General features: G+C 38.0%; 1 protein-coding gene across 18 annotated transcripts in view; it reads right to left on the bottom strand.

The window, feature by feature from the left end:
• SYNE1 (spectrin repeat containing nuclear envelope protein 1) overlaps nt 1–25,482 on the bottom strand; it is a 529,474-nt gene that overhangs the window by 78,563 nt on the left and 425,429 nt on the right. For all 18 annotated transcript variants that reach the window (XM_017537464.2, XM_037742153.1, XM_037742143.1 and 15 more), the window contains 10 exons: nt 24,163–24,333; nt 21,501–21,634; nt 20,375–20,579; nt 18,270–18,452; nt 17,510–17,656; nt 14,459–14,613; nt 12,136–12,283; nt 9,940–10,034; nt 6,440–6,674; nt 4,040–4,234 (listed from right to left, as the gene is read on the bottom strand). In XM_017537464.2, the coding sequence (XP_017392953.1) occupies nt 4,040–4,234; nt 6,440–6,674; nt 9,940–10,034; nt 12,136–12,283; nt 14,459–14,613; nt 17,510–17,656; nt 18,270–18,452; nt 20,375–20,579; nt 21,501–21,634; nt 24,163–24,333 (1,668 nt within the window). The remainder of the gene's footprint in view (nt 1–4,039; nt 4,235–6,439; nt 6,675–9,939; nt 10,035–12,135; nt 12,284–14,458; nt 14,614–17,509; nt 17,657–18,269; nt 18,453–20,374; nt 20,580–21,500; nt 21,635–24,162; nt 24,334–25,482) is intronic.

Here is a 25,482-nt window from a genome sequence, read left to right as displayed (position 1 = left end):
AGATCATGCCACTGCACTCCAACCTGGGTGAGAGAGCAAGACTCCATCTCAAAAAACAAAAAAAAGAAAGTTACACTGATGAACAATATGAAGGTACACCCACAGCCATTGCCAGGGGAGGCAGCATGCCATTGCCATCAGAACAGCTGAGTTCAAAACTGACTCTGTTACTTATCTGTGTGGCTTTAAGCACATAATGCTCTCTTTCCATTTTCTCCTTGAAAATAGAAAAAATACAAACTCTCTACGTTTATTGGAGGCCAAAGGAAGCAATGGGTATCAAGGCATCAAGCACAATGACCAAAATATTATGGGTACCCAAAAATGTTATCTAAATCCAAATCTATCTGCAGAGGTAGGACTATAATCTCAGTACCTTGTCTCTTTCTTAACCCCATCCATAATTGCACCCAATGTCTACTTTCTTCTAAATGTACTACAAGGGATTAAAAAAAAGAGGATATGGAATCTCTTACAGAAAGAGCAACACGCACTACAAAAGCATGGCATTTTTGACTGGCTTGTTAATTCTGAAACGTATGTAGCAAAGGATTAAATGTGTAACACATTAAAAACCCATATAAATGAAGATGTAGAACAAGAGAGATAATGCATAATTTAAGAAATCTATATCTACTATGCCAAGCAGTGGTAAGTGCTCTGGAGCAGAATATGGCAGGGCAGGTGGTAGAGGTTGGCAGTGGAGAATCAGGTAGATCTCTATGTACTGACAAAAGAAAACACCTATTGTGTGGTTATGTTTTGAAAGATTACACAGCAAACTGGTTTAACAATGGTTAAACAATTAGGTGTGGTGGTACATGCCTGTAATCTCAGCTACTTGAGAGGCTGACACACAAGAATTGCTTGAACCCAGGAGGTGGAGGCAGCAGTGAGCCAAGACTGCACCACAGCACTCCAGCCTGGGTGACAGAGTAAGACTCTGTCTTAATACACACACACACACAAAAGAAGATAGGAGAATTTGGATGGTAGGATAAGGGAAATTTCATTTTTTACTCTTCATATTTCAATTATTAACTAATTTTAAAAAATCAGACACATGTTTTTTTTTATAAAAGAGTGGAATTTTTTTAAAGGACAGAAACCACAGTGGAGCTTGATTTTTTTAATAGCACTTTATCTACACATTATCTCAAATCCGGTGTCTTAGTGCCAGCGAAAATTAAATTCAACTAACCAAGTCTCTGTTTTGTTCAACACTGTCCATTTGTCATCCTGTCCAATCCAGGCCTTCCTGCTACCCACGCATCTCCCCAGTGGCCACTCCCTACACCATGAACGACAGAATTCCAAAGCCAGACAACTAGAATCATGGTTAGAATCCTTTTTAGTAGTCACTATGGAGTCAAATCACATTCCATCTTCCTTCATAAAATCTCTCTCATTATCAACAGTCTTTTCTTACCTGGATTCTTTCTACTTCTGACATCTTAGTTTTAGCATAATAGCCCATTGGTGTTATTAGCATGACATCCTGTTGGTGTTATTAGCACAACTAATTTCTGGAAGCAGTGTTGAGTAAAGTGTCTCCTTACTCAATATGTCTTTATCAAAAAATGAACTGAGAGTTTGACACGAGTCTCATTTCTCTTTAAAATTCCTTCATGGAACTTCTTAGAGTGCATAACCACATTCCCTCTTCCCAGTTACCAGAAAAAAAAATCATTAAAAAAATATTTGTCCATCAGGGACAGATTTGTTTAAATCCTCCTTTATTTTAAAATATCTTTGTGTCCCCAGGCTACAGTTAGCTCATCAATGCTAACCATAGTGAGGGTAGACAAAAAGATTTTCTTTCTGCTTAAACAACATTCTCAATAAAACTATCAAACACCCTGAAATCTATCAGCATGCAATTGATAAAAGTTTACTGATCTAAAAGAGATAAGTTCATGACAGGCACCGTGGCTCACACCTGTAATCCCAGCACTTTGGGAGGCTGAGGTGGGCAGATCACTTGAGGCCAGGAGTTCAAGACCAGCCTGGCCAACATGGCAAAAACTCACCTCTACTAAAAATAAAAAATTAGCTAGGTGTGGTGGTGCATGCCTGTAATCCCAGCTACTTGAGAGGCTGATGCACAAGAATCACTTGAACCCAGGAGGTGGAGGCAGCAGTGAGCCAAGATTGCACCACAACACTCCAGCCTGGGTAAAAGAGTAAGACTCTCTCAAAAAACAAACAAACAAAAATCAGCTTCTTATTTTTCAGAACAAAATTAAGAGACGATAGTGAAGAAGGTGAACATAGAGGGCATGGAATTATAATGCCTATTTTTGGCATACTTACTAAGAGTATTAAAAGCTATATATAGATAAGTATTAAAGCTGTGGTAAAAAATACACTAAAATGAGGCTATTGAAACATTGAAATTTAGATTCATAAATTCCTTCTTACGGAAACAGGATGTAGTGTGAAGAGTCAAAATAAAATAAACTTTAACAAGAAGAGAAGAGGAATTCCTCCTTCCAAGGATGACTTAGATTCTGAATCTATAACCAAGTCCTTTTATGACATGAATTATAAGGAAATAAGTTAATGTCATGGGCCTGCAAATATCTTCTAAAGTGGATGCTTTATACACCAACAAACGGACAGATAAGAAAGGCAAATGGAATGGCTTACACATCATGCCTTATTAAGTCTTGGAAACATCTCCAAAAATCACAACACAAATTTAAAAAGAAATTATTAACATGTTCTCTACAGGATGAGTTACAATGTTTTAAATCCCTTCCTAAAAGTAAAAGGAAGAAAAAGAACCCATCATATTACATTACCGATGAATTGTGCTATGTGTAAATAATAGTTCTTTATAGCTGTTCAGCGGCATTTTTGATGGATTGCTTCCTTCACAGAAGCCAACATATTATTAAATAAAATTCCAAAGAATAAATCCAATGGGGATGCACACTTTAAGCATTAAAAAAAGCAAAATCTGTTATACTAACTTTAGAGTCATTATCTTTGATCCAAACATGTGACAGGCTAAATTTATTAGATACCATCATTCAAGTGTTGGTGATTATCAACATATATAGGACCATAGCATTTAGCTGCCTTTACTTTTAAAGATCATTGTACCACTAGCCATAGTAATTACTATCATTCATTTAGTGCTCACTATGAGCCAGGTAAGGTACCACATGATTCACTATCATTATTTCATTAAATTCTCACAATGGCCACATGGACAAGGTGAAATTATATACCCACTCTACAGATGAGGAAACCTGAGGCTTAGATAGGCTAAGTTAACATGTCACTTGGTTTACTATGATTTTAACTTGCGATTATCTTATTTTAGAGCCCCTGTCCTTTTTAAACTGCTCATTTAATTATGCAATTGGACAGTGAGAGAAAAAAGTATATTGTGGGAGGTCCAGATAAATCTACGTTTTCCAAAACTTACTGTGTGATCCAGCAGGGGGCGCATTAAGAGGTAGAGAGGCTTCCTCAAAGCAGTCAAGGCTGAATGAACACCAGGTTAAGAAGGGCCTGGTGCGGTGAAATGAGTATCTGCATCCAACTAAGGGCTTAATCCACCTCCTGGAGACTTTAGCTTGTGGCAACTTGCTTAGGTCAGCTAAGATAAATCAAGAGTATCTTTCCGGGTTGGTTTTTCCCTTCCATAAAAGAAGAGATATCAATCTTGAAAACCACTTTAGAGTCTCAGATTAGGGAGTGGAACCTGCCCTTTGAATTTCTGTATGGATTTATAAAGTCATCACATGGCTAAGCCTTCGCACTGGCCATTAATCAGAATTCACAGCTTAGACAGTCTTATTAGGCTTTACTTTGTTGGGAGATTTTTCTGAAAAATGAAATGCTGAAAATTGGGAAACTTTTCCAGTTTGCTCAAGATAAGACAAAGTCTTAAATAAAACACAGAGGATAAAATACTGCAGGGTATTATTTGATGATATTTGTATTATTTGATTTGCAGAATAACAATGGGAGGAAGTAGTACAATGATTAAAAGTAGTTTTGGTTCTTTTTTTCTAACTGAACTTACTTTCAACAAGAAGGCTAGTTTTTTCTTCTGTTCCTCCAGCCGCATGCTGGCTGATTTCCATTTCTCTTGGATCTCAGTGAGTTCGGCCTGCAAAGCAGCCTCAGCTCCACTGTCCGCCGAGAGAAGGAGTTGCTTGCCAGCCTCCACAGTCAGGATGTAGCTGCCTTGCTGCCGCAGGAAAACCTTTTCTTTGAACTGAAAAAAACCATAGCTTTTTATTTTCTGATTCTTTCCTTCATTGTTTCCTTCCTATAAGAATTTTTAAATGGCATTAACTTTAAGCATACATAGATAGCATGCCCTCCTTCATCCGGCTACCATTTACTGTGGTGGTGCTTTGTGCATGGAGGCACTGGTGAATAAATGAGTGAGAATACAAGGGAGACAGGCTTAGTTTCTGTCCCCAAGGTAAATACAATTGATGCAATAAGACAACCCCTCTCTAAGATGGATGAGCAGGAATACAGAGGAAGACCTGACCCAGTAGGGGGCTCATCAAGAGGCAGGGAGGCTTCCTCAAAGCAGTCAAGGCTGAATGAACTTCACCAGGTTCTAAGAAGGACCTGGTGCGGTGAAATGAGTATGTTCAAAAGTGGAAGAGAGGACACCTTCTCACAGAGAAATGAGGATGGGCACATTCACTTCATGAGAAAAATATGATAAATTCAGAAAACTGAATACAGTTTTCAGTGGCTAGAGTGTGGAACGCATGGGAGACAGTGGTAGGAGTGAGGCCAGGCAACATCTTGCAGAAATTTGGTTTTTCTTTCTTCTTCTTTTTTTTTTGACAGAGCAAATTTCGCTCCGTGGCCCAGGCTGGAATGCTGTGGTGCGATCTTGGCTCACTGCAACCTCTGCCTCCCAGGTTCAGGCAATTCTGCCTCAGCCTTGAGAGTAGCTGGGGACTACAGGCAAGGACCACCACGCTTGGCTAATTCTTGTATTTTTAGTAGAGATGGGGTTTCACCATGTTAGCCACACTGGTCTTGAACTCCTGACCTTGTGATCCACCCGCCTCAGCCTCCCAAAGTGCTGGGATTACAGGCGTGATGAAATTTGTTTTTTATACTAAAAGTGACTGGGGTTAACAAAGAATGTTGATGTTTGGATTGAAGTTTTAATAAAAGCACTCAGCAATCAAGTAAAAGTAGAATGGAAGAAGGGTATGTGTTGGATATACTAAGACAGATTAGGAAACTATTGTCTATCTGGGCTAGAAATCATGAGCACCTAACTAAGGCAGTGGCAGCAGGGGTGTAGATTTGGAGAGATTAGATAAGAGGGTGATAGACAAGGAGAAGTATAGCTCTTAAATGATTCTAGGGTTCCTATGCCACTGACACTTCCTGGATGTGTGATGGAAAAAGGAGAATAGTTGGTCCTGAGATCACAGGTTCTGCTGGGACCCACAGGGTACAAGGCATCTGTGATGCAAACAGACATAAATCCAAAATGTGGTTGGATACGTGAGTCAAAAGTTCAGCAGGCTGGCCGGGCACAGTGGCTCACACTTGTAATCCCAGCACTTTGGGAGGCTGAAGAGGGTGGATCACAAAGTCAGGAGTTCGAGACCAGCTTGACCAACAAAAATACAAAAATTAGCTGGGTGTGGTGGTGCATGCCTATAATCCCATCTACTTGGGAGGCTGAGGCAGGAGAATCGCTTGAACCCGGGAGGCAGAGGTTGTGGTAAACCGAGATCGCACTACTGCACTCCAATAGAGTGATAGAGTGAGTGACAGAGTGAGACTCCATCTCAAAAAAAAAAAGTTCAGCAGGTAAATAGGACCACAGATACCAATATGCCCCTTCTCTGCTGGTAGGGGGCAGTTGAAGTCATGTCTGTGAATGAGGGCTCCCAGAGAAATGTGAAGGAGAAAGGAACTAAAGAACAATGACTTTAAAGGAAGAGGAGCCCACTGGATACTCCGGGAAGGACTGACTAGAATGACAGGAGGTAACTGTCTAAGGTGCTAGCAGCCCGAAGGTAAGGGGCAACCTGGAAATGAACAAAGAACTCAAACAGGACAGGGCTTCCTGCCTTCTTTGGAGTACTTAAGCTTCATGTTTAAATTGCTCAAGAATAAAATGTATGCAAGCAACATGAAGTTTTCCTTTCTTTGCCCTTAGCTTTTCATCCCTGCTAGGATTTAGTGAGCTGTGGGAGGCCATAGTGTGTGAAGTGTAAAGAGCCTTTGTGAGAGGCTGGGGCTTACTATCATTTCAGCATTCGATACGGGCATCGTAATTGAATCATTTTGTATGTTTCTGTTGACATTTGAGAACAATGTTTGTCCCAGTTGCAATGTCACTCTAGAGTCCTTTTGCAAAACCGAGGCTAAGGTAAAAGTGAGCGGTGGAAATATCTAAGAGGCATGAGAACGCTGTTTTGCTTCTTACCTGCACTTCATCAAAGAGGGTCCTTGCTTGTTGCAGTGGTATAGGAACACTTCCGAGACCACTCATGGGGAGGTAGGACACTTCAACCAACCATTTACGAAGCTTTTCTGCCATCTCCCTGTAGCGTTGCCACTGGCGAATCTGGCTGTCAATGATCCCCCGCCTCTGCTGGGCCCTGCGAATCACTCCTTGCCACTGATTACTGAGGAGTGTCAATTTGAGGTTGAATTCATCTCTAGTGAAGAATTATGTGGTAAAAAACACTTTCATCTTGGATGCAGTTACATAATCAGCCAGTGTATACATTGTCGACAACTCTAATCTAGGGTGGCGGTTTTCAAATATTATGCTGTGATCTACTATTGGGTTACTGGGTTTATTGCAATTAATGTTTAAAATTAAACTACCTGTGTTTGCAAATGGTGAATGTTTTCATGTCTCAGCATAGGTTGAAGACAAATCTACAGTGAGGTCATCGTCCTTCCCTCTCTCCCTGACAGCATGACAGGGGAGGAGTGGACACCTGCAGATGCAATGGGAAGAGCTGCAAATCTTGAGCAACCCCACAGCAACGTGTGCAGCCCGTGATGGTGATGGTGTCTTGCGGGCCACACAGCAGGAAAACGTGTGGAACAAGGCTTATGTAGAACCTTTGTTGCCAGTTAGAATCATAAGTCACTTGAATAAAATTATGTAATTTAGAAAGATTTTTAAAAACTGTACTCCATAAACTCTCTCTGTATTCCCTCACAATAAACAGCCCCAACCTTTAGCAAATCATTTCACACTTTCATCTAAATTATTCCTTCTACATTGTAGACTGACTTCACTTCATTCTTAGAAAGATGAAAACAAATTATCATAGTCTGTATAAATGTCATTAATATATTTAGAAATAATAAATTTTACTTAAGATTTCTCAAGTTCAGGCTAAAGAATCTCAGATCTTCTAATATGTTCCTGTTTTCTAGCTTTAAAAATATATAGGTAGTTCTTTATTAAGTTTTATTTAATGTTTAACTTGTGGCTCTAGAACTGGCTAGTAAGGGTTTGTCCCGCATCAAACAGAATGAGTTTTTATGTAGATTACAGTGTTATTCACACATAAAGTGCAAGTAATGTTGCACTTTAATACTAAATACTAAATGCCTGCATTTATCTATTATAATAGTATTGCTTTTCTTCCTCAGATATGCTATCTTCTTCTCTAGAGGGTAGCATCAACTTTGAATTAGACTTACTATTCTGGACTTGGGTCTTCTTGAAACTTCCTATTATCCAGAAACACTATAAACTTTGATTTTGTAATGAAATATGCTGCTAGTCCTAAAAACGTATTTAATGACTCAACTTAAACAAAACATGAACAATATACAGTCAACATTAACAAAATGAGTATTAAAAATAAAATATACTATATAAAGGCCCGCAAAAAATTTCGTATGTCCTCCCATTTTAAAAAACAAATCCATATGGGCCAGGTGTGGTGGCTCACATCTGTAATCCCAGCACCCTGGGAGGTTGAGGTGATGGATCACCTGAGGTCAGGAGTTCAGGACCACTCATAGGGAGGTAGTACACTTCCTTTTGTACTTTTAATAGAGAGGGTGAAATTCTGTCTCTATTAAAAATACAAAAATTGCCGGGCATGGTGGTGCATGCCTATAATCCCAGCTACCCAGGAGGCAAAGGTTGCAGTGAGCCAAGATAGGGCCACTTCATTCCAGCCTGGGTGAAAGTTTAAGACTCCGTCTCAAAAAAGAAAAAAAAAGGTCCGTATGATAGCTACTTAGATTTTGATGATGACTTCTGTTTTTGAAAGGAAATTCTGATGTGTGTAATCAATTGCAGTAGCATTCAAATGTTCAAATGTGATGAATTAGGCTCATGATGCCACCCTAAAAGTTACAAGCATCTGTCATTTCAGAAAATGTACAGCTCCAGGACTTGGGAATACCGTACAGTGTTGCTTTCCCTAGCAGGTAACTACCCAAGACCTCTTAGGGTTCCCCACCGTCTCTTGGTACAACCAAGCTGTCCCAAACTACCTGCCAGCATGAAGAATTACTTAAAACATGACATCGTTCCCTGTGCTAAACTTGACGCTCTAAAAAATATAACTCATAAATTAACTTTCAGAACACAATACACTTGTAATCTGGGGTCGTCTTATTGTCAGTAGGTTCTAATCTGATATTTTTTCCCTTCAACTTTCAAAATTCTTTATCCTCAAGTCTAACCTCCCATTTTTATTGCTTTGGTATATTTTCCCTAAATGTTTTATTTAAAATTTAATCGATGCTGGCTTGCATGTATTTAATTTTTATTTTACTTAATGACTTAAATATTTATAATACTGTTATAAAGCTGGCTAAGAAATGATAAAGCAAAAGATAAAAGTTAATTGTATTTGAATTTGTTTTATTTTCAAGGCCTTAAATTCTCAGGAAAGCTCACATTTAAGTTTGGCTTACTTAGAATAGAATAAATATGATATCACATTTTGTTGTTCCAAGCTTAACCATAAAAATCTTTCATGTACTTCCAAAGAAATATCCGCTTAAAACTGAAATTGCTTCTACAACATTAAAGACAAAACTCTCAATAAAAGTAATTTATTTTCTATTTTTTGAAAAAACATCAAGTTAACTGTAGTCACAACTACTGGTTCCTAAATATGAGAAAAGTGTACATATGTAACAAAACACATGAGACTAATACTCCAAATATCACCATGGAAAGTAAAGGAGATAAAGTAAATATTGTTTCTAGGAAATGTAAATATCATATGAAACTGTCAATTCACATGCCATAAATCTGGGGAGAAGCCAAATTTTTACCTCTGCATTTTTAATAAAGGAATAATTTGCTATTGAATGAAGAGGAAGAAAGATTTCAGGTGGCATGTAAACTGATTTAAGGTAGCAAACCATTTTCAAACACAGAGGAATTCTCATGGCATGAGAAAGCTCGCTGGCATGATCCAGTACTGACTGAAAACCAGACACAGGCTCCAGGCCTGATTCTGTTGCTATTTAGTTCTGTGACCTTGGTCAAATCAGTTCATATTTGTGGATTTCAGGTTTTTCATCTATAAGTAAGTGAGATGGGCTAGTGATCACTATGCTTCTTTTACAAAAAATAATTCTGTAATTGCATGAGAATATTAGATGCATCTGTTTACAAACCATTGATAGGTCACTGATATGGTTCATGCTGATCTATTCATTAATTCCATTCCCTACAGATGACTAGTGAAGGTTGGCTAGGTGATTTCCAATTACTCTATGCCCTTCATATAATATAATAGCAGTTCTCTAAAAAGATTCAATACTCAGTTATTTCAGAGATTGAGACAAGCTTCTCCTCCAATTACTGAGGCTCCACTGCAGTTCAATTGCCTCAGGAAGATTGGATATATGCCCTCTAATCTGCTCATTAAAAAGAAAATGACTAATTTACTGGAACCTTTCTTTATAATAATTTATCAAAGAGCCTACCTGTCATCAACTTGACCTTGTTCTAGAAGACGCTGCCCATCAATAATGATTGAGTGTAAAATCTGCTGACGACTGAACATCTCGGCTTGAAACAACTATAATTTAAAAAAAAGGAGAACATACTTTAGAGTTCCTAATTTTAGTGACCGGTTCTCTGATAACTTTCCAAATAGTCTAGTTTTAGTGAGACCATGAAAGTGGCCTCCAGCTGAATCAGAAAATGTGTGAAATCCTACAGTTTAGGAATAATTTATTTTTAAATCATCAATTAAGATGTACTCAAAGATAAAGTTCAGTGTTTGGTTTACTAAAACTAGATGACTAAAAGTAGAATTATATTTCTCTTCTTTCTTTCGAAAACCCCTAATAAAGTAAGTTAATACACAATTTGTTTTCTGGTTTATTTTGTGTCTAAAATATGGTCCATATTCAAGACAGAGGATAGCTTAGGACCTTTAAAGAAGTCAAAGAAAAAACAATAGCCCAGTTTTTTTTTTTTTTTTTTTTTTTTTTTCTGGTCTTTTCAAACTCATTGTTTCTAAAATTTAATTAGGTTAATAAAGTTGTTTCACTATTTTCAAAACTCAACAGAAGGTCCTTTGAATTATTTGTTTTTTAAACAGCTTTATTGAGCAACAATTCACATACCACACCATTCATTCATTTAAAATGTTCAATTTAGGAACGTTTATTATATTTACAGACTTTACAACCATTACCATGGTCAATTTTAGAATTTTCATCACCCCAAAAAGAAACTCTATCCTCATTTAGCAATCATTTCCCCATTTCCTCCCAATCCCCCAGCCTTCAGCAACCACTAATCTATTTTATGTCCCTATGGATTACTTATTCTGGACATTTCATATAAATGGAATTTTGCAATCTGTGGTCTTCTGTGACTGGTTTCTTCCCCTTCGCATAATGTTTCCAAGGTTCATACATATTGCAGCATATATCAGTACCTTACTCCTTTTTATTGTGACTAGTATTCTATTACATGGACATCACATTTTATTTACCCATTTATCAGTTGATGGACATTTCAGTTGTTTCCATGTTTTGACTATTATGACTAATGCTCCTATAAACAATGTACCTATACAAGATTTTGTGTGGACACGTATTTTCATTTATCTCAAGATAAAATTGATTGTGGTAATGGTTGTAAAGTGTGTAAATACTATAAAAATTAATTTGCTCACTCTTAGTTCTTATATTGCTATTTATTGGTGTAACTAAGTTGGTATGTGTGTTTATGAATTATATGCACATGGAGAGATAGGTCTTACTTAAGAGGAAAGAAAAGCTTAATTCAAAATTTTTAAAATATAGAATTTAAAGACATCTAAGGTATTTTTAAATCCAGTTTTATTGAGTTGACCAATGATGAAATAATAGAAAAAAAAAAACTACAATGAGATTGCATCTCACACCCACAAGGATGACTAAAAGAAAAAATAACAAATGTCGGTGAGGGTGTAAAGAAATTGGAACCCTAAGACATTGCTTATGGGAATGTAAAATGGTGAAGCTGCTTTGGAAAACAGTTAACATAGAGTTAACATATAGAGTTACATTGAGTTAAATAAAGTAATTGCATAATAAAGTAATTCCACTCCTAGCTAAGGGCTAAGAGTGGGCAAATTAATGAATTTTCTTTTTGTATATAGTTCTTTCCACTCTCTGTTTCTTGAGAAATAATTAGAATGCAATTTAATCAAGAGGTATACCTGGAAACATATGATAGCTTGAATTCCTGGTATAAAATTTACATATGCTTTTTGAAGAACACAAAAATTTTAAAGACTTTTGATCAAAGCATAGTCTCTTAAGCAATTGACCTTGACAATATTAAAGTTGTCTCTAACCCAATTTGAAAACTGCCTATCTATATGCTTTCCACCAACTTTGCCTGCTTCAAGTAAGGAGACTTTAATCACAATTTTGGCATTATACTTTACGAGGAACTGAAGGTTGACATGTGCTTATAACCAGCCACGGAGCAGCCAAGAGGACCACATTGTCATAATTAAGTTATCAAAACCTCAAGCTTAAGAAATAAGGCAAAATGATGCATGCATTTGGATACTCAGTGCAAAGGGCCTGATTTTAATTCTTTCACATAGCATTTTGTAGCATCTTCCAAAAGCCTAAAAATTTCTTATTACCCCCAAATCTACTGACATAACTTACCTCATGTGCTCTCTGCTGTTCCAAAAGATGCTGATAATTTCCTGAAATCTCTACTGCTAACTTTTGTTCTGTTTGAAGTAGGAATTCCATCCATGTTTCACATTTTTCCAAGAAAGTCTGATGTTGTAGCAAAAATGACTGTAACTTGCTAAAAGAACAAAGGTCAAGGAACAGTGGTTATTTTGCCGCTTATTCTCATATTTCTAGTATATAAAACTAGATTAAATAATCTCTGTGCTCAATTCTAACTGGACCACCAAAAAGCTTTCATGTTAGGCAGTAAAATTCTTTTAAAAAAGACAAAAGAGGCCAGGTGCAGTGGTTCATGCCTGTAATCCCAGCACTTTGAGAGGCCAAGGTTGGCAGATCACCTGAGGTCAGGAGTTTGAGACCAGCCTGGTCAAATGGTGAAACCCCGTTTCTACTAAAAATACAAAAATTATCCAGGTGTGATGGTGTGTGCCTGTAATCCCAGCTAGTTGGGGGAGCTGAGACACGAGAATCGCTTGAACCCGGGAGACAGAGGTTGCAGTGAGGCGAGACTGCACCTTTGTACTTCAGCCTGAGTGACAAGAGTGAAACTCCATCTTAAAAAAAAAAAGAAAGAAAATGGAAAAATGTGAAAGTTCAAAATGTACCTTTTTAAAAATGATAAAAGTTATGTGCATCCTTTAATATATTCTTAGATGCTCTTACTTAAAAGAGTTTTCTGATTAAAGCACTATTTATTACATTAAACATGAGAAATTACAATTTGAATTTACCACTTTCAGTTCAAATTTTGTCAGTGCTATGGGAAAGATCAGAATTTATATATATACACAAATCATGCACTTATATTCTATTGACACACTGGTGCTACGGCTTGAATGCGTCCCTTCCAGAATTCAGATGTTGAAACGTAATGGTGAGTGTTGGTAGTATTGTGAGGTGGAGCCTTCACAAAGTGATTAGGCCAGGAGGACCCTGCCTTTGTGACTGGGATTAAGGGTCTTATAAAAGAGGATTCACGATCCTTGAGGAATCACCACACTGTCTTTCACAATGGCTGAACTAATTTACACTCCCACCAACGGTGTAAAAGTGTTCCTATTTCTCCACATCCTCTCCAGCATCTGTTGCCTCCAGATTTTTTAATGATTGCCATTCTAACTGGCATGAGATGGTATTTCAATGTGGTTTTGATTTGCATTTCTCTAATGACCAGTGATGATGGGCATTTTTCACATGTTTGTTGGCTGTATACATTTCTTCTTTTGAGAAGTGTCTGTTCATATCCTTTGCCCACTTTTTGATGGGGTTGTTTTCTTCTTGTAAATTTGTTTAAGTTCTTTGTAGATTCTGGTTGTTAGTCCTTTGTCAGATGGGTAGATTGCGAAAATTTTTTCACATTCTGTTGGTTGCCGGTTCACTCTAATGATTGGTTATTTTGCTGTGCAGAAACTCTTAAGTTTAATTAGATACAGAAATACCAATTGCCCCAGCAATCTCATTACTAGGTATATACCCAAAGGATTATAAATTTCTATTATAAAGACACATGCACACAAATGTTCATTTCGGCACTGTTTATAATAGCAAAGACTTGGAACCAACCCAAATGCCCATCAATGATGGACTGGATAAAGAAAATGCGGCACATATACACCATGGAATACTATGTAGTCATAAAAAAGGATGAGTTCATGTCCTTTGCAGGGACATGGATGAAGCTGGAAACCATCATTCTAGCAAACTGACACAAGAACAGAAAACCAAACACAGCTTATCCTCATAAGTAGGTGTTGAACAATCAGAACACATGGACACAAAAAGGGGAACATCACACACTGTGGCCTGTTGTGGGGTGGGGGAGCTAGGGGAGGGATAACAAGAGGTGGGGGGGAATGGGGAGGGATAACATTAGGAGAAATATCTAATGTGAGTGACAGGGGGATGGATGCAGCAAACCACCACGGCATGTGTATACCTATTCAACAATCCTACAAGATCTGCACATGTACCCCAGAACTTAAAGTATAACAAAACAAAACAAAAAAAGGATTCACACAGCATTCAGTACTGTTGCCCTTCTACCTTCCACTGTGTGTACCCCTCCACTCCTGAAGGTAGCAGAAAGGTGCCATCTTGAAAGCAGAGAGCATCCCTCACCAGACAACTGAATCTGCTAGCACCTTGACTGTGGACTTCCCAGTATCCAGAATTGTGCGCCTGTTATACATTTCTGTTCTTTATAAATTACGCATTCTGTGGTATTTTGATATAGCAGCACAAACCAGACTAAGACAATTGGAGCAACAAAGACATCTCTTGTTTACTCTACCTGAATCTTTCTGTCGTCTGAGAGGAGATCAGAGACCAATGGCGGTTCAGATTCTGCATCCTTTTGATTTCCTTATCATTCAAGGGTAACCTATATCCAAGCTCATTTAGACGGTCTAAATCTGGAGCCATGCTGCTGAATTTTAACATCAGTCCCTAGAAGCAGGATTTAAAAGTAGGCTTAGCACCATGGTCAAAAAAGGCAAAGCTTTTTCAAAGTGCACAGTGAATTTCTGATTTCAGGAAGAAGCTGGTCTTTGGTCTAGTGGCCTCTGCATTTCGAGGCCACATACTTACGATATCTACAGGTACAAATAGCGAAAAGGCAAATCTCCTATTCAGTCTGAACTACTGCTGCTGCTATTGCTACTGAAGCTACTCATTATCCTTTATTGACTATTTACATGCATTATATTTTTCCTTGACACGTTACATTATTTACTTGTATGGATTATACACACAAGCGTATTATTTAGTTGATTTACATATATTACTCGATTTTTGTTACATATATTTACATGTATTATATTATATATACTATTTACTTGATTTATTTACTCATATGTAATTACATTACATATGTTATATTACTTATTTGATTTATTTATTCATGTGTAATTCTTGATAGGACTGACAAAGGATGAAAATTATGCTGATAAATAAAAGGCCTTACTTCTTACCATTTATGTTTAATTTGTTCATGCTAATATCCTCCTTTATTATTCACAACAAATAAAAGTTATAACAGTGATAGCTAACATTTATTGAGCATTTACTATGAATCAAGCATTGTTAAGAGCTTTGCAAGCAATAACTCATTTTACCCACAAAACAATCACATAAGTCATGCTGCTCTTCCCTCTTCACAAGGGAGGAAAGGGAGGCACAGAAACTAAGTAAATTTCTCCAGGCCACCCAGCTAGTACATGGAAGAACAGGGTAAACAAACCTTGTTGGGTTCCTGCCAAAGGAAATACAATTTCACTTGAGCTCTGACGTGACCACACTTTGCCTTAAGAGTAGTTTTAGGTCCCTCACGCCCCACCCCAGAACTGGTGAGGGTGAGGCTCAACCAAAACAGCAATCTATTCTTTCAGATCTCTCCCCTCCCTTCAAACACAGGACCAAGTTGTTGGTTCTGGTTTTCTCATGGGCATTCTTATCTCCATCTAGGAAATTGATTATAGGAAAGAGAAAATGTCAGGCCATCTTTGGCTATGTGTGTGTCTTCTCTTTGCATGCTCTGCAAAAGATCATGCTTTCTGAAGAAAGAATAAATCTCAAGTATTGAAACTAAAATATAACTAAAAATGGCATATTGTCCATGGGTAGACATCAGCAATGAACAAAATTGACATGACACAGTCCTTCCCCTCATGGCACTTTCAGGGAGTAAGATACCATTCCAGTAGTCACAAGTGTGACAATAGTCCCCTACTCACAGGAATGTAATTAAATGACGTGATAGAAGAAAAACCATAGAGTGCTCTGAAAATGTGTCACTGGGGAGCCTGGCCCTGGACAGACAGTGGAGACTTTCCTAAGAGAGTGACATTGAACAAAATGACCAGGACTTTACTTTTTTTAATGAGGAATAAGCTGATGAGGACAAGAAAAAAATCCAGAGAGAGAAAATGTCTCATGCACAGACATTGGGAAGCACAGTGGCACCCGACTGGCTGGAGGGGGAGATGGGCAGCGGTGCAACAGAATGAGATCCTCAGGAAAGGTAAAAACAGCATGCTGCCCTGATAAGCCACATGGTCTTTTCCCTAAGAGCAGCAGGAACCCTTGAAGATTTTAACCAAGGGAATAATATGATAAAATGTTCACGTCTGTTGTATTATTTTTCTTACTTTATTGAACATTTAAAATCATTCACAACTGGCCGGCGTGGTGGTTTATGCCTGTAATCCCAGCACTTTGGGAGGCCAAGGCAGGTGAATCACAAGGTCAGGAGTTCGAGATCAGCTTGGCCAATATAGTGAAACCTCATCTCTACTGAAAACACAAAAATTAGCTGGGCGTGGTGGTGGGCGCCTGTAGTCCCAGCTACTCGGGAGGCAGAGGCAGCAGAATTGCTTCAAACTGGGAGGCAGAGGTTGCAGTGAGATGAGATCATGTCACTGCACTCCAGCCTGGGCAACAGAGCAAGACTCTGTCTCAAAAAAAAAAAAAAAACATTCACAATTAAGTAAAACCCTTTGTTTTTTATTTTTAAAAATTATTAAATTACTTTTGATGAACAAATTATAATCATATATATTTACAGAGTATATGATGTTTTCATATAATGTAGAATGATTAAATCAAGCTAATTAAGTAAAACTCTAAAAAAAAGAAAGAAATCATTCTGACAGCCGGGGGAGGGGAGGTTGGGTGGGTTGATATGGATGTGTGGGAGGCCGCTGTAGTGTCCCAGAGAGATAGGAGTAGCTTGAGCTAGGAGTAGATGTTAGAAACAGAGATGAGAGGTTCAAAAGTTAATAGGGAGGTGATGGACTGGTCACAGGAACATGGAGAGGGACCAGCAGTGGAAAGAAGGAGGAGTGAGGTGGTTTCCAGGAGTGAGCTGGGAAATCAGCCTGTGAACACAGCCAGCACACAGTCCACTGTTTGCCAGAGAAAGTCTCACTGGGAGCTCACTCGAAAGAAAGAGTGGGTCTACATCAGTTTTGAGTTTCTCTTAAATTTTGAAAATAGGGCTGGGTGTGGTTGCTCATGCCTATAATCCCAGTACTTTGGGAGGCCAAGGCAGGTAAATCACCTGAGGTCAGGTGATCAGTTCAAGACCAGCCTGGCCAACATGGTGAAAACTCATCTCTCCTAAAAATACAAAAATTAGCCAGGCATGGTGGCATGCATCTATAATCCCAGGTACTTGGGAGGCTGAGGAGAATCGCTTGAACCCAGAAAGTGGAGGTTGCAGTGAGCCAAGATTGCATCACTGCACTCCAGCCTGGGAAACAGAATGAGACTCCATCTCAAAATAAAAAAGAGATTTTGAAGACAGATGGTAAAAAATCTGGGACTGAGATTTAAACACACTTACCTTAAGTTCTTCCATCCTCTCCTGGATGGTGGAGAGGTCAGATGAGTGGCTAGGGTCCTGCCCTTGTAGTATTTCTTCAGCTTCCACTATCCAGGCCTCCAAAGCTTCTAAACTCTTGGCAAAGGTTTCATAATCAAGAACTCCAGCCTTTTTTTTTTCACAAAAGAAATTAAGAAATTGGTATTTTAGTTAAAAAAATCAATATTTGAATAAAGTCTACTAAAAGGGGAAGTGAATGTTAAAATTATTTTTCATATTCTTGTATCAAATTGCCATTTTCAAGACATCATTCCTAAAAATAATGCCTGTAATCCCAGGCTTTAACAATTTAAACCTTCTTTATGTAATTTTTCTAAAAACTAGAATTATTTCTATGCACCATTAGTTAATAACAAGTAAAATTATCCTTTAAATATATGATCAAACAATGGATCTAAAAAAATCTGATTCTTGTCAAAGTCTAAGTTATAAAAACATGAATATTCATATTAAAGTTGCTTAGTGCTTATTAGTCTAACAGACCACAGAGGTAGGCATTGGTTCAGGGGCTTGCATCTTAAATTGATTTTAAAATTACTTTGTAGAGAACAGTGTAAAACTTCCACCTTCATCACCCCATCAGAACTTTCAAGCTTGTTTACTTATTATTTTAGTCTTGAATGAGGCATTGCTGCAACAACAAGGAATTCTTTTCCTGTGTTTGCACCCAGATATTAGAGAACACCCAATTTACAGAAGATACTGAATAGGAGCTCTGTACCTGTAACGAGGTCTGTTGTTTGCAGAGAGCCTGCTCTAGGGCACACAAGTGTTGACTCAAAGAGAGCTGGTCCGATTGAATGGCTGATGCCGCTGAAGCATCCACTTGCTGCTTGAGTTGCTCTCCCAGCTCATGCAGAACGAAGAGGGAATCTTTAACTGTGCCTAGTCCTTTGAGGAGGTCCTAAAAAGGTGAAAATAAGCCCACTGTGAAGCACATTTATACTCCTTATCATAAACAGCAATCGACAAAGGGCTACACATCTAGAAATATACAATTCCTGCTGATCAAATTATTATGCTACATAACGTTCACCTGCGGAAAAATGATCAAGTATTGAATCCAATTTTTAAAAAGGCTATATACGCATATTAATATTTCAAATATATATAATATACATATAACATATAGCTATATATGTGATTAGTCTTCTGTTAGTAAAAGCTATATAGGCTCATTATAGGACCTTGGGGAAATGCAGAAAAACATGCATAAACAAGTGAAAAAAAACACGATCCAAGAGTAAAGCCAATAACTGGAAATATTTTGGCACTTTTTTTCCTACCTCTTTATGTAATTTATATCAAATTGAAAACAAAATGTTTTATTTTTCCTTTTTCTATTATTATTATACACACCAGGAATTTGTCAGTGGTATCTTCCATATGTGTGGTCACATTATTGCAACTACAACAACCTCCTATCTCAGTAGGATACAGAACCCAGTGATGATTTTGGGGAGCAGGGGGTAAGAGTAGTCTGAATTCCCATTCTTTTCCAAGGCATCTCTTAGCCTCCACTTTGTGGAACCCTCTTACAGGTTAAAAAACACAAGCCATTGGAAATTCCCTATTTCTGCTTTCTATCCCATCATTAAAAGATAACAGGTGACTCCTTCTTCTACCTGTTGCTGGTGCCCACCCAGTCCTGCTACGCCTCGACAGAGACTTCTGTGAGAGAAAGGAAAACAAAGGGCTCCTAAGCTTGATACAGATAACAGACAAGGTGTATTTCAGTTCAGGAGTATTGAAAATGACAACTCTTGTATATATAAATTATGTGGATGAAAAAAGCACCATATTATCTTTATTTTAAAATATCCATCTCAGGCAGGCACAGTGGCTCATGCCTGTAATCCCAGCACTTTGGGAGGCGGATCATGAGGTCAGGAGTTCGAGATCAGCCTGACCAATATGGTGAAATCCCGTCTCTGCTAAAAATAAAAAATTAACCAGGCATGGTGGCAGGTGCCTCTAATCCCAGCTACCCAGGAGGCTGAGGCCTGAGAATCACTTGAATCCAGGAGGTGGGGGTTGCAGTGAGCCAAGATCACCCCATTGCACTCCAGCCTGGGCAACAGGGCCAGACTCTTGTCTCAACAACAACAACAATAAAAAGCAACAAAAAATCCATCTCTAGCTTTAAAGTGATTGTTCAGGTTGAAGGTATTAGAATAGATCAAACTTTTATTTACAAAGTTTTTGTAGCTCGCCTAATTCTAATAAACTGATTTGGAAAAGTTTATAAAAATATCCTTATAACAAGCTCATAAAAATAAAGACAAATAAGGACAAATAGTAAGAGCCATCTAATGGTTGAAACAAGAGAAGAGCTGTTTCTTAAACCCTTGAGTAGGTTATTGGCAGCTATAGTGAAAAACAGAATTATTAAAAAGGTATAAAAAGAAGTATACCAGTAAATCAGCAGAGAAAGACTTCTTTCTTCCATTAATATCTTAGAAAAAACTATTGTGCAGATGCTTACATAGGAGATAATGAATGTAAATGGACAACACATAGAACATTATTCCCCATATGATTATGTCTTAAATTGACCATCCCCTAGAACTTTCACACTGACTAAATTCCACTAAGAGAAATGGGAAAACAACTCATTTAAAAAAATGAACAATGGGAAGAAACCTCTTAATCTGATGCATGTGCACCTGTGTTCTGAAAATCAGGCAGGCTCTTTGATGCCAAGGCAATTATTTTTGGATGACTGTCTCACATAGAGAGACATACCAAAGCTTACACAGACCAAAAGCTAAACTTCGGCAGTCTAAGAAGGGCACGTCAGGAAAACGAGATAGCTCCTGAACGTACGTTGCAATCTTGAATCCATGTAGCAACCTCATCATCGGCGATGTCCTTGTTTGTGGCTGCCTTCAAGAGCTCATTGGTTCTATCCTCCTGCTGCTGAACCGTTGAAGAGCACTGTTTGGAGTAGTCCTTGTATCTTTGCCAAAGCTGAAGTAGGGCCTTGCTGGAGTATAGCTGCTCAGCAATCTCCTCCAGCAAGTTATTCCATCTGGAGATAATAACCAACACTCATAAGCAGATGACCACCTCTCACCAAATGTTGATATTTGCTATTTTATTTTTCATGATCCTAGTTCATGTGAACATAGACGTATTCATTTCTAGTTATCATAAGAAAAATGAATGTTTCATAGTCACAGTTTCAAGGTAGGTAATGAGGATGATGGCAATCTTTGGGTTTGTCATCAAAGGACAGGATGGAAAGCAGAAACAGGAATGATCATAAATCGTTCTATTATAATGACACATGCACATGTATGTTCATGGCAGCACTGTTTACAATAGCAAAGACTTGGAACCAACCCAAATGCCCGTCAATGGTAGACTGGTTAAAGAAAATGTGGCACATATACATCATGGAATACTATGCAGCCATAAAAAAGGATGAGTTCATGTCCTTTGCAGGGATGTGGATGAACCTGGAAACTCATAAATGGGTGTTGAACAATGAGAACACATGGACACAGGGAGGGGAACATCACACACTGGGGTCTATTTTTGGGTGAGGGGGCTAAAGGAGTGATAGGAGGGGGTGGGGAGGTTGGGGAGGGATAACATTAGGAGAAATGCCTAATGTAGGTGAAGAGGGGATGGAGGCAGCAAACCACCATGGCATGTGTATACCTATGTAACAGTCCTGAAAGAGCTGCACATGTACCCCAGAACTTAAAGTATATAAAAAAATTGTATTTTGAAACTACTTACAAAAAAAAAAAAAGAACAGCAGTTCTAATTCTTTCTAAATCTCTTGACTACATTTATTTATCCTTAAATTCATGTTGTGAATGTAAACTTTAAAGGAATAGAACCTATGTAGCTCAAATTCAAAATGTCACTAAGTTTTATTTATATCACTATTAATAAGAAGGCTGTGATATAAATAGTTGGGTGAAGTTAACACACACCATACCTCATGGTGACTTCTTTCAGTGTATTGGTAAGAGTTTCTGTCACAGGTGGCTGACATTCTTTTAATAGTTGGTTGGTGATAGAGCCGAATTTCTGTAAGCTCGTCTCCTGTTTCTCTAGATCATCTTGAAGATTCTGCCCAAAAAGAGACCCACAAAAGACAAAGACATGAGAGATCTGAATTGTAATAAGCAAGTTTAAAATGAATGTGTATATGATTTCCTAAATATGTACATATATATATATATATATATATATATATATATATATATACAGACCAGGCATGACTTAGCATCAGTGCTTTACAGCTTTCTTTAAATCATCATTTATTCTCTTTTTTAGGATTTTGTTATTTTGGCTATCAGAAGAGGTTCTTAGCAATGAAGCCTTCTTCTACTGGTATTTGGATTCTGCTGGAAAAGCTCACGTAGGGTGCCCTTGTCCATCATCTGGTAGGAAGCCACAGCAATGGCGTATGTAATGCGCTATCTGCCAAACTGTGGATCTCTTTGATACTCTGATATTCAAAGCCAAAGCCAGATCTATTTTATTACATACCTCGTATGTGATACTAGGTATGTAATAGCCTAGTATGTAATACTAGTATGTAATACCCTAGCATGTAATACCTAGTATGTAATAAAATAGAGTGCTTCTGCCACAAACTCCCAATGATGAAGACTCTAACAAGGCACAGCTTTGCCAAGTTTTATCTCTGAGTGTTCTTCCTTGTCTAGAATTAGTTTTAATTAAAAACAAAAGATTTTTAATGGACAAATAATAATTGTATGTACTTGTAGGGTATGATGTAATGTTTTGATATATGTTTACATTGTGAAATGAATTAAGTTAATTAACATATCATTACCTCACATACTTATCCATTTTTGTCTAGCAAAGTTGAACTCATAGAAGTAGAGAGTAGAATGGTAGTTTTCAGAGCATGAGATAAAGGATTAGATGGGGAAAAGAAAGACGTTGATCAAAAGGTACACAGTTTCAGTTAGACAGGGGGGATAAGCTTTAGTGATCCACTGTGCAGAATGGAGACTATAATTAATAATAATGCATTGAATACATTGTATATGTCAAGACTGCTTAAAGTAAAGAATATCTATCAGACAGGTTTGGCATTTTCTACCAAGCCTATCTAAATAAGTCTTCTACCAAGGACCAGTAAGGGAACTGAAAGAAAGTTGTTTTTTTGGAAATAGTGCTGAGGTAATAGACTCAGTTCTTCATAAAACTCCACAGATGAAGTAGGATACAAAAATTGAGTACTATTTAACACCAATATCGGATACCTTCAAATGAAAATAATCAAGGAAAAGATTCTTAATCCTTTCAGGTCTTAAAACAGCTTTTGCAAGTATTAAATATAACACATGTTAAATTAAAAAGCACTTCTAATCTCCTCAAAGTTGTAAGAGGGGCTTTTAAATTTACTATTCTCAAAAGAAGTTTTAGTCATCCTTAGTATCTGTAACAATTCAAGAGTTAAGGAATTATATAGAGAAATTGTGTCCTTCCTCTTTCTCACCCCCCTGTAAAAAAGATATTTCCTTAAGAAAGTCAGCCAGGCGCGTTGGCTCATGCCTGTGCTTTGAGAGGCCGTGGTGGGTGGATCAAGAGGTCAGGAGTTCAAGACCAGTGTGGCCAAGATGGTGAAACCCCATCTCTACTAAAAATACAAAAATTAGCCGGGCATGGTGGCACACACCTGTAAACCCAGCTACTAGGGAGGCTGAGGCAGAGAATCGCTTAAATACGAGAGGTAGAGGTTGCAGTGAGTCAAGATCTTGCCATTACACTCTAGCCTGGGTGACAGAGTGAGACTCTGTCTCAAAAATGAATGAATGAATGAATGAATGAATGAATGAATGTCTGTGTCTGTGGTCAGCAATACAGAAGCTTTGATTGGCCGGCCAGGGAGGTGGACTAGATATTAGCAGGGCACATGCTGGTCTCTTGTTGGCCTCTCATCCCTTAGGGGCCTGCCCTGCCCATCCCACAGTCTGTGTTCTTTAGCCAAGAAGAAAGAGCAGTGACAGGTGAGGGTGGCCCAGTGCACAGGGGAGTGGGGACAGCAGCAATTTGAGGGCCGTGACCTGAGACAGGAGAGAGTGCTATGGGATATCATTCTAGATGAACACAATGACAAACGACCCACAGGAAACCAAGCAGTAAGTGCTAGAAAGGAAGATTCTGTGGACACGCTGGATAGGCCACTGATTGTATACTGAATGGAAGCAACTGAATGGTCTAAACATTTACCACTTTTTCCCCTTTTCTCTTTGTTTTCATTTGAACATACCTTAGAACATGTTTGGAGATGCAGGACAAGAAGAAAACAAAAGGCAGTGACAATGAATCAAAGAGTTTGAGTTGGGCATAAAATCATTGCATAAAATACATTGTGAATATTTTTTACAACAAGATCTTGAAAACCATTCAGTTATATACCAGCTAATCCAGAATGTGGCACACACAGGCAAGTTTGCTAAAGTTACAATAATGCAGATAAAATTAATTTTAAAGATCTTAAAAAATAATTAAATGTAAACAACATATGGCAATGTTTCGGGATGCTGTTTCCATTTGCTCATTTTTCAGTTTTCTCAAATTACAAAGAAGATTAAGGATGTGTTAAATTACTTCCTCACCTGAAGATTGTCTACCTGAACTTGCACAGCTTCTAAGGAGCCAGTGAGCAGACGGAATCGGGAAAGAGAATATCTGGCCTCCATGAGGTAACTGTTTATTTCGTCAAAAGCTGCTTTGTGATTGCTCCATTGGTCAAGCACTGATTTCAACAGTGTCTGTAATTGTCCAACCTTTTGGAAAGACAAACATTGCTTATAATTTCATAATATCTAGAATGATGGAATATATATTCAATTGATGGGAAAATATTACCATCTAAGAACTTTATCACGGTTTCAGGTACCATAAACAAACTAAAACTAAATAAAAAAGATTTAAAATGTAAAATGTATCAACTTTGAAATTTATGCCCTTCACTACTCAGTTCTAAGTGGAAACACTTAAAAGAGTAACTGATATATATATATTTTTTTTAAGTCACAAGGGGTTGATACTTTTAATAAAACAGCTTAAGAATTGTATTAAATGAGTGTTTCATATGCATTAACTCATTTAATCCTCATAAGGAACTTATGAGATAGATATAATCATTATCCCCATTTTATAGATGAGGAAACTGAGACACTAAGAGGTAATGAAAATTACCCAAGATTATACTGTTAGAACGTGAGAGATCTCAATTTGATTCCAGGTAATCAGGTCCTAGAAACTGAAATTTATCTGTATCTATATCAATACCCATATCTATCTCACATGTGTGTGCATATGCGTGCATGCACGCACACACACACACACACACACACACACACACACACACACTCTGAGATAATTATCTTAATACAAAACATCTAAGATAGTTTTTCCTCATATTTATTTATCTCTATCAGAAAAGTGTTTAGTTTGGTCTGTATCACTTAGATACAGATATCCACTTCGCATATCTTTCCCCAGGCAGGAGACAGATGTTTGAGAATTATCTAACACCATGGGAATGGATGAGATTATTAAGAGAGTAATGTTTAAAATAAAAGCTTATTCTAGAAAACACCAGAAACTAGGCTTAAAAAAATAAAAAGAGGTTAATGAAGTGGGCTTAAAAGTACAAAGTGGCGAGGTGTGGTGGCTCATGTCTGTAATCCCAGCACTTTGGGAGGCTGAGGCAGGCGGATCACCTGAGGTCGGGAGTTCGACACCAGCCTGGCCAACATGGGGAAATCCTAACTCTACTAAAAATACAAAATTAGCTGGGCATGGTGGTGCATGCCTGTAGTCCCAGCTACTCAGGAGGCTGAGGCAGGAGAATCACTTGAATCCAGGAGGCAGAGGTTGTGGAGAGCCGAGATCATGCCATTGCACTCCAGCCTGAGCAACAAGAGTAA

Source organism: Cebus imitator, unplaced genomic scaffold (assembly GCF_001604975.1).
Source record: "Cebus imitator isolate Cc_AM_T3 unplaced genomic scaffold, Cebus_imitator-1.0 Scaffold6, whole genome shotgun sequence".
NCBI lineage: Eukaryota > Metazoa > Chordata > Mammalia > Primates > Cebidae > Cebus > Cebus imitator.
This window is presented reverse-complemented; position numbering and strand designations above follow the sequence as displayed.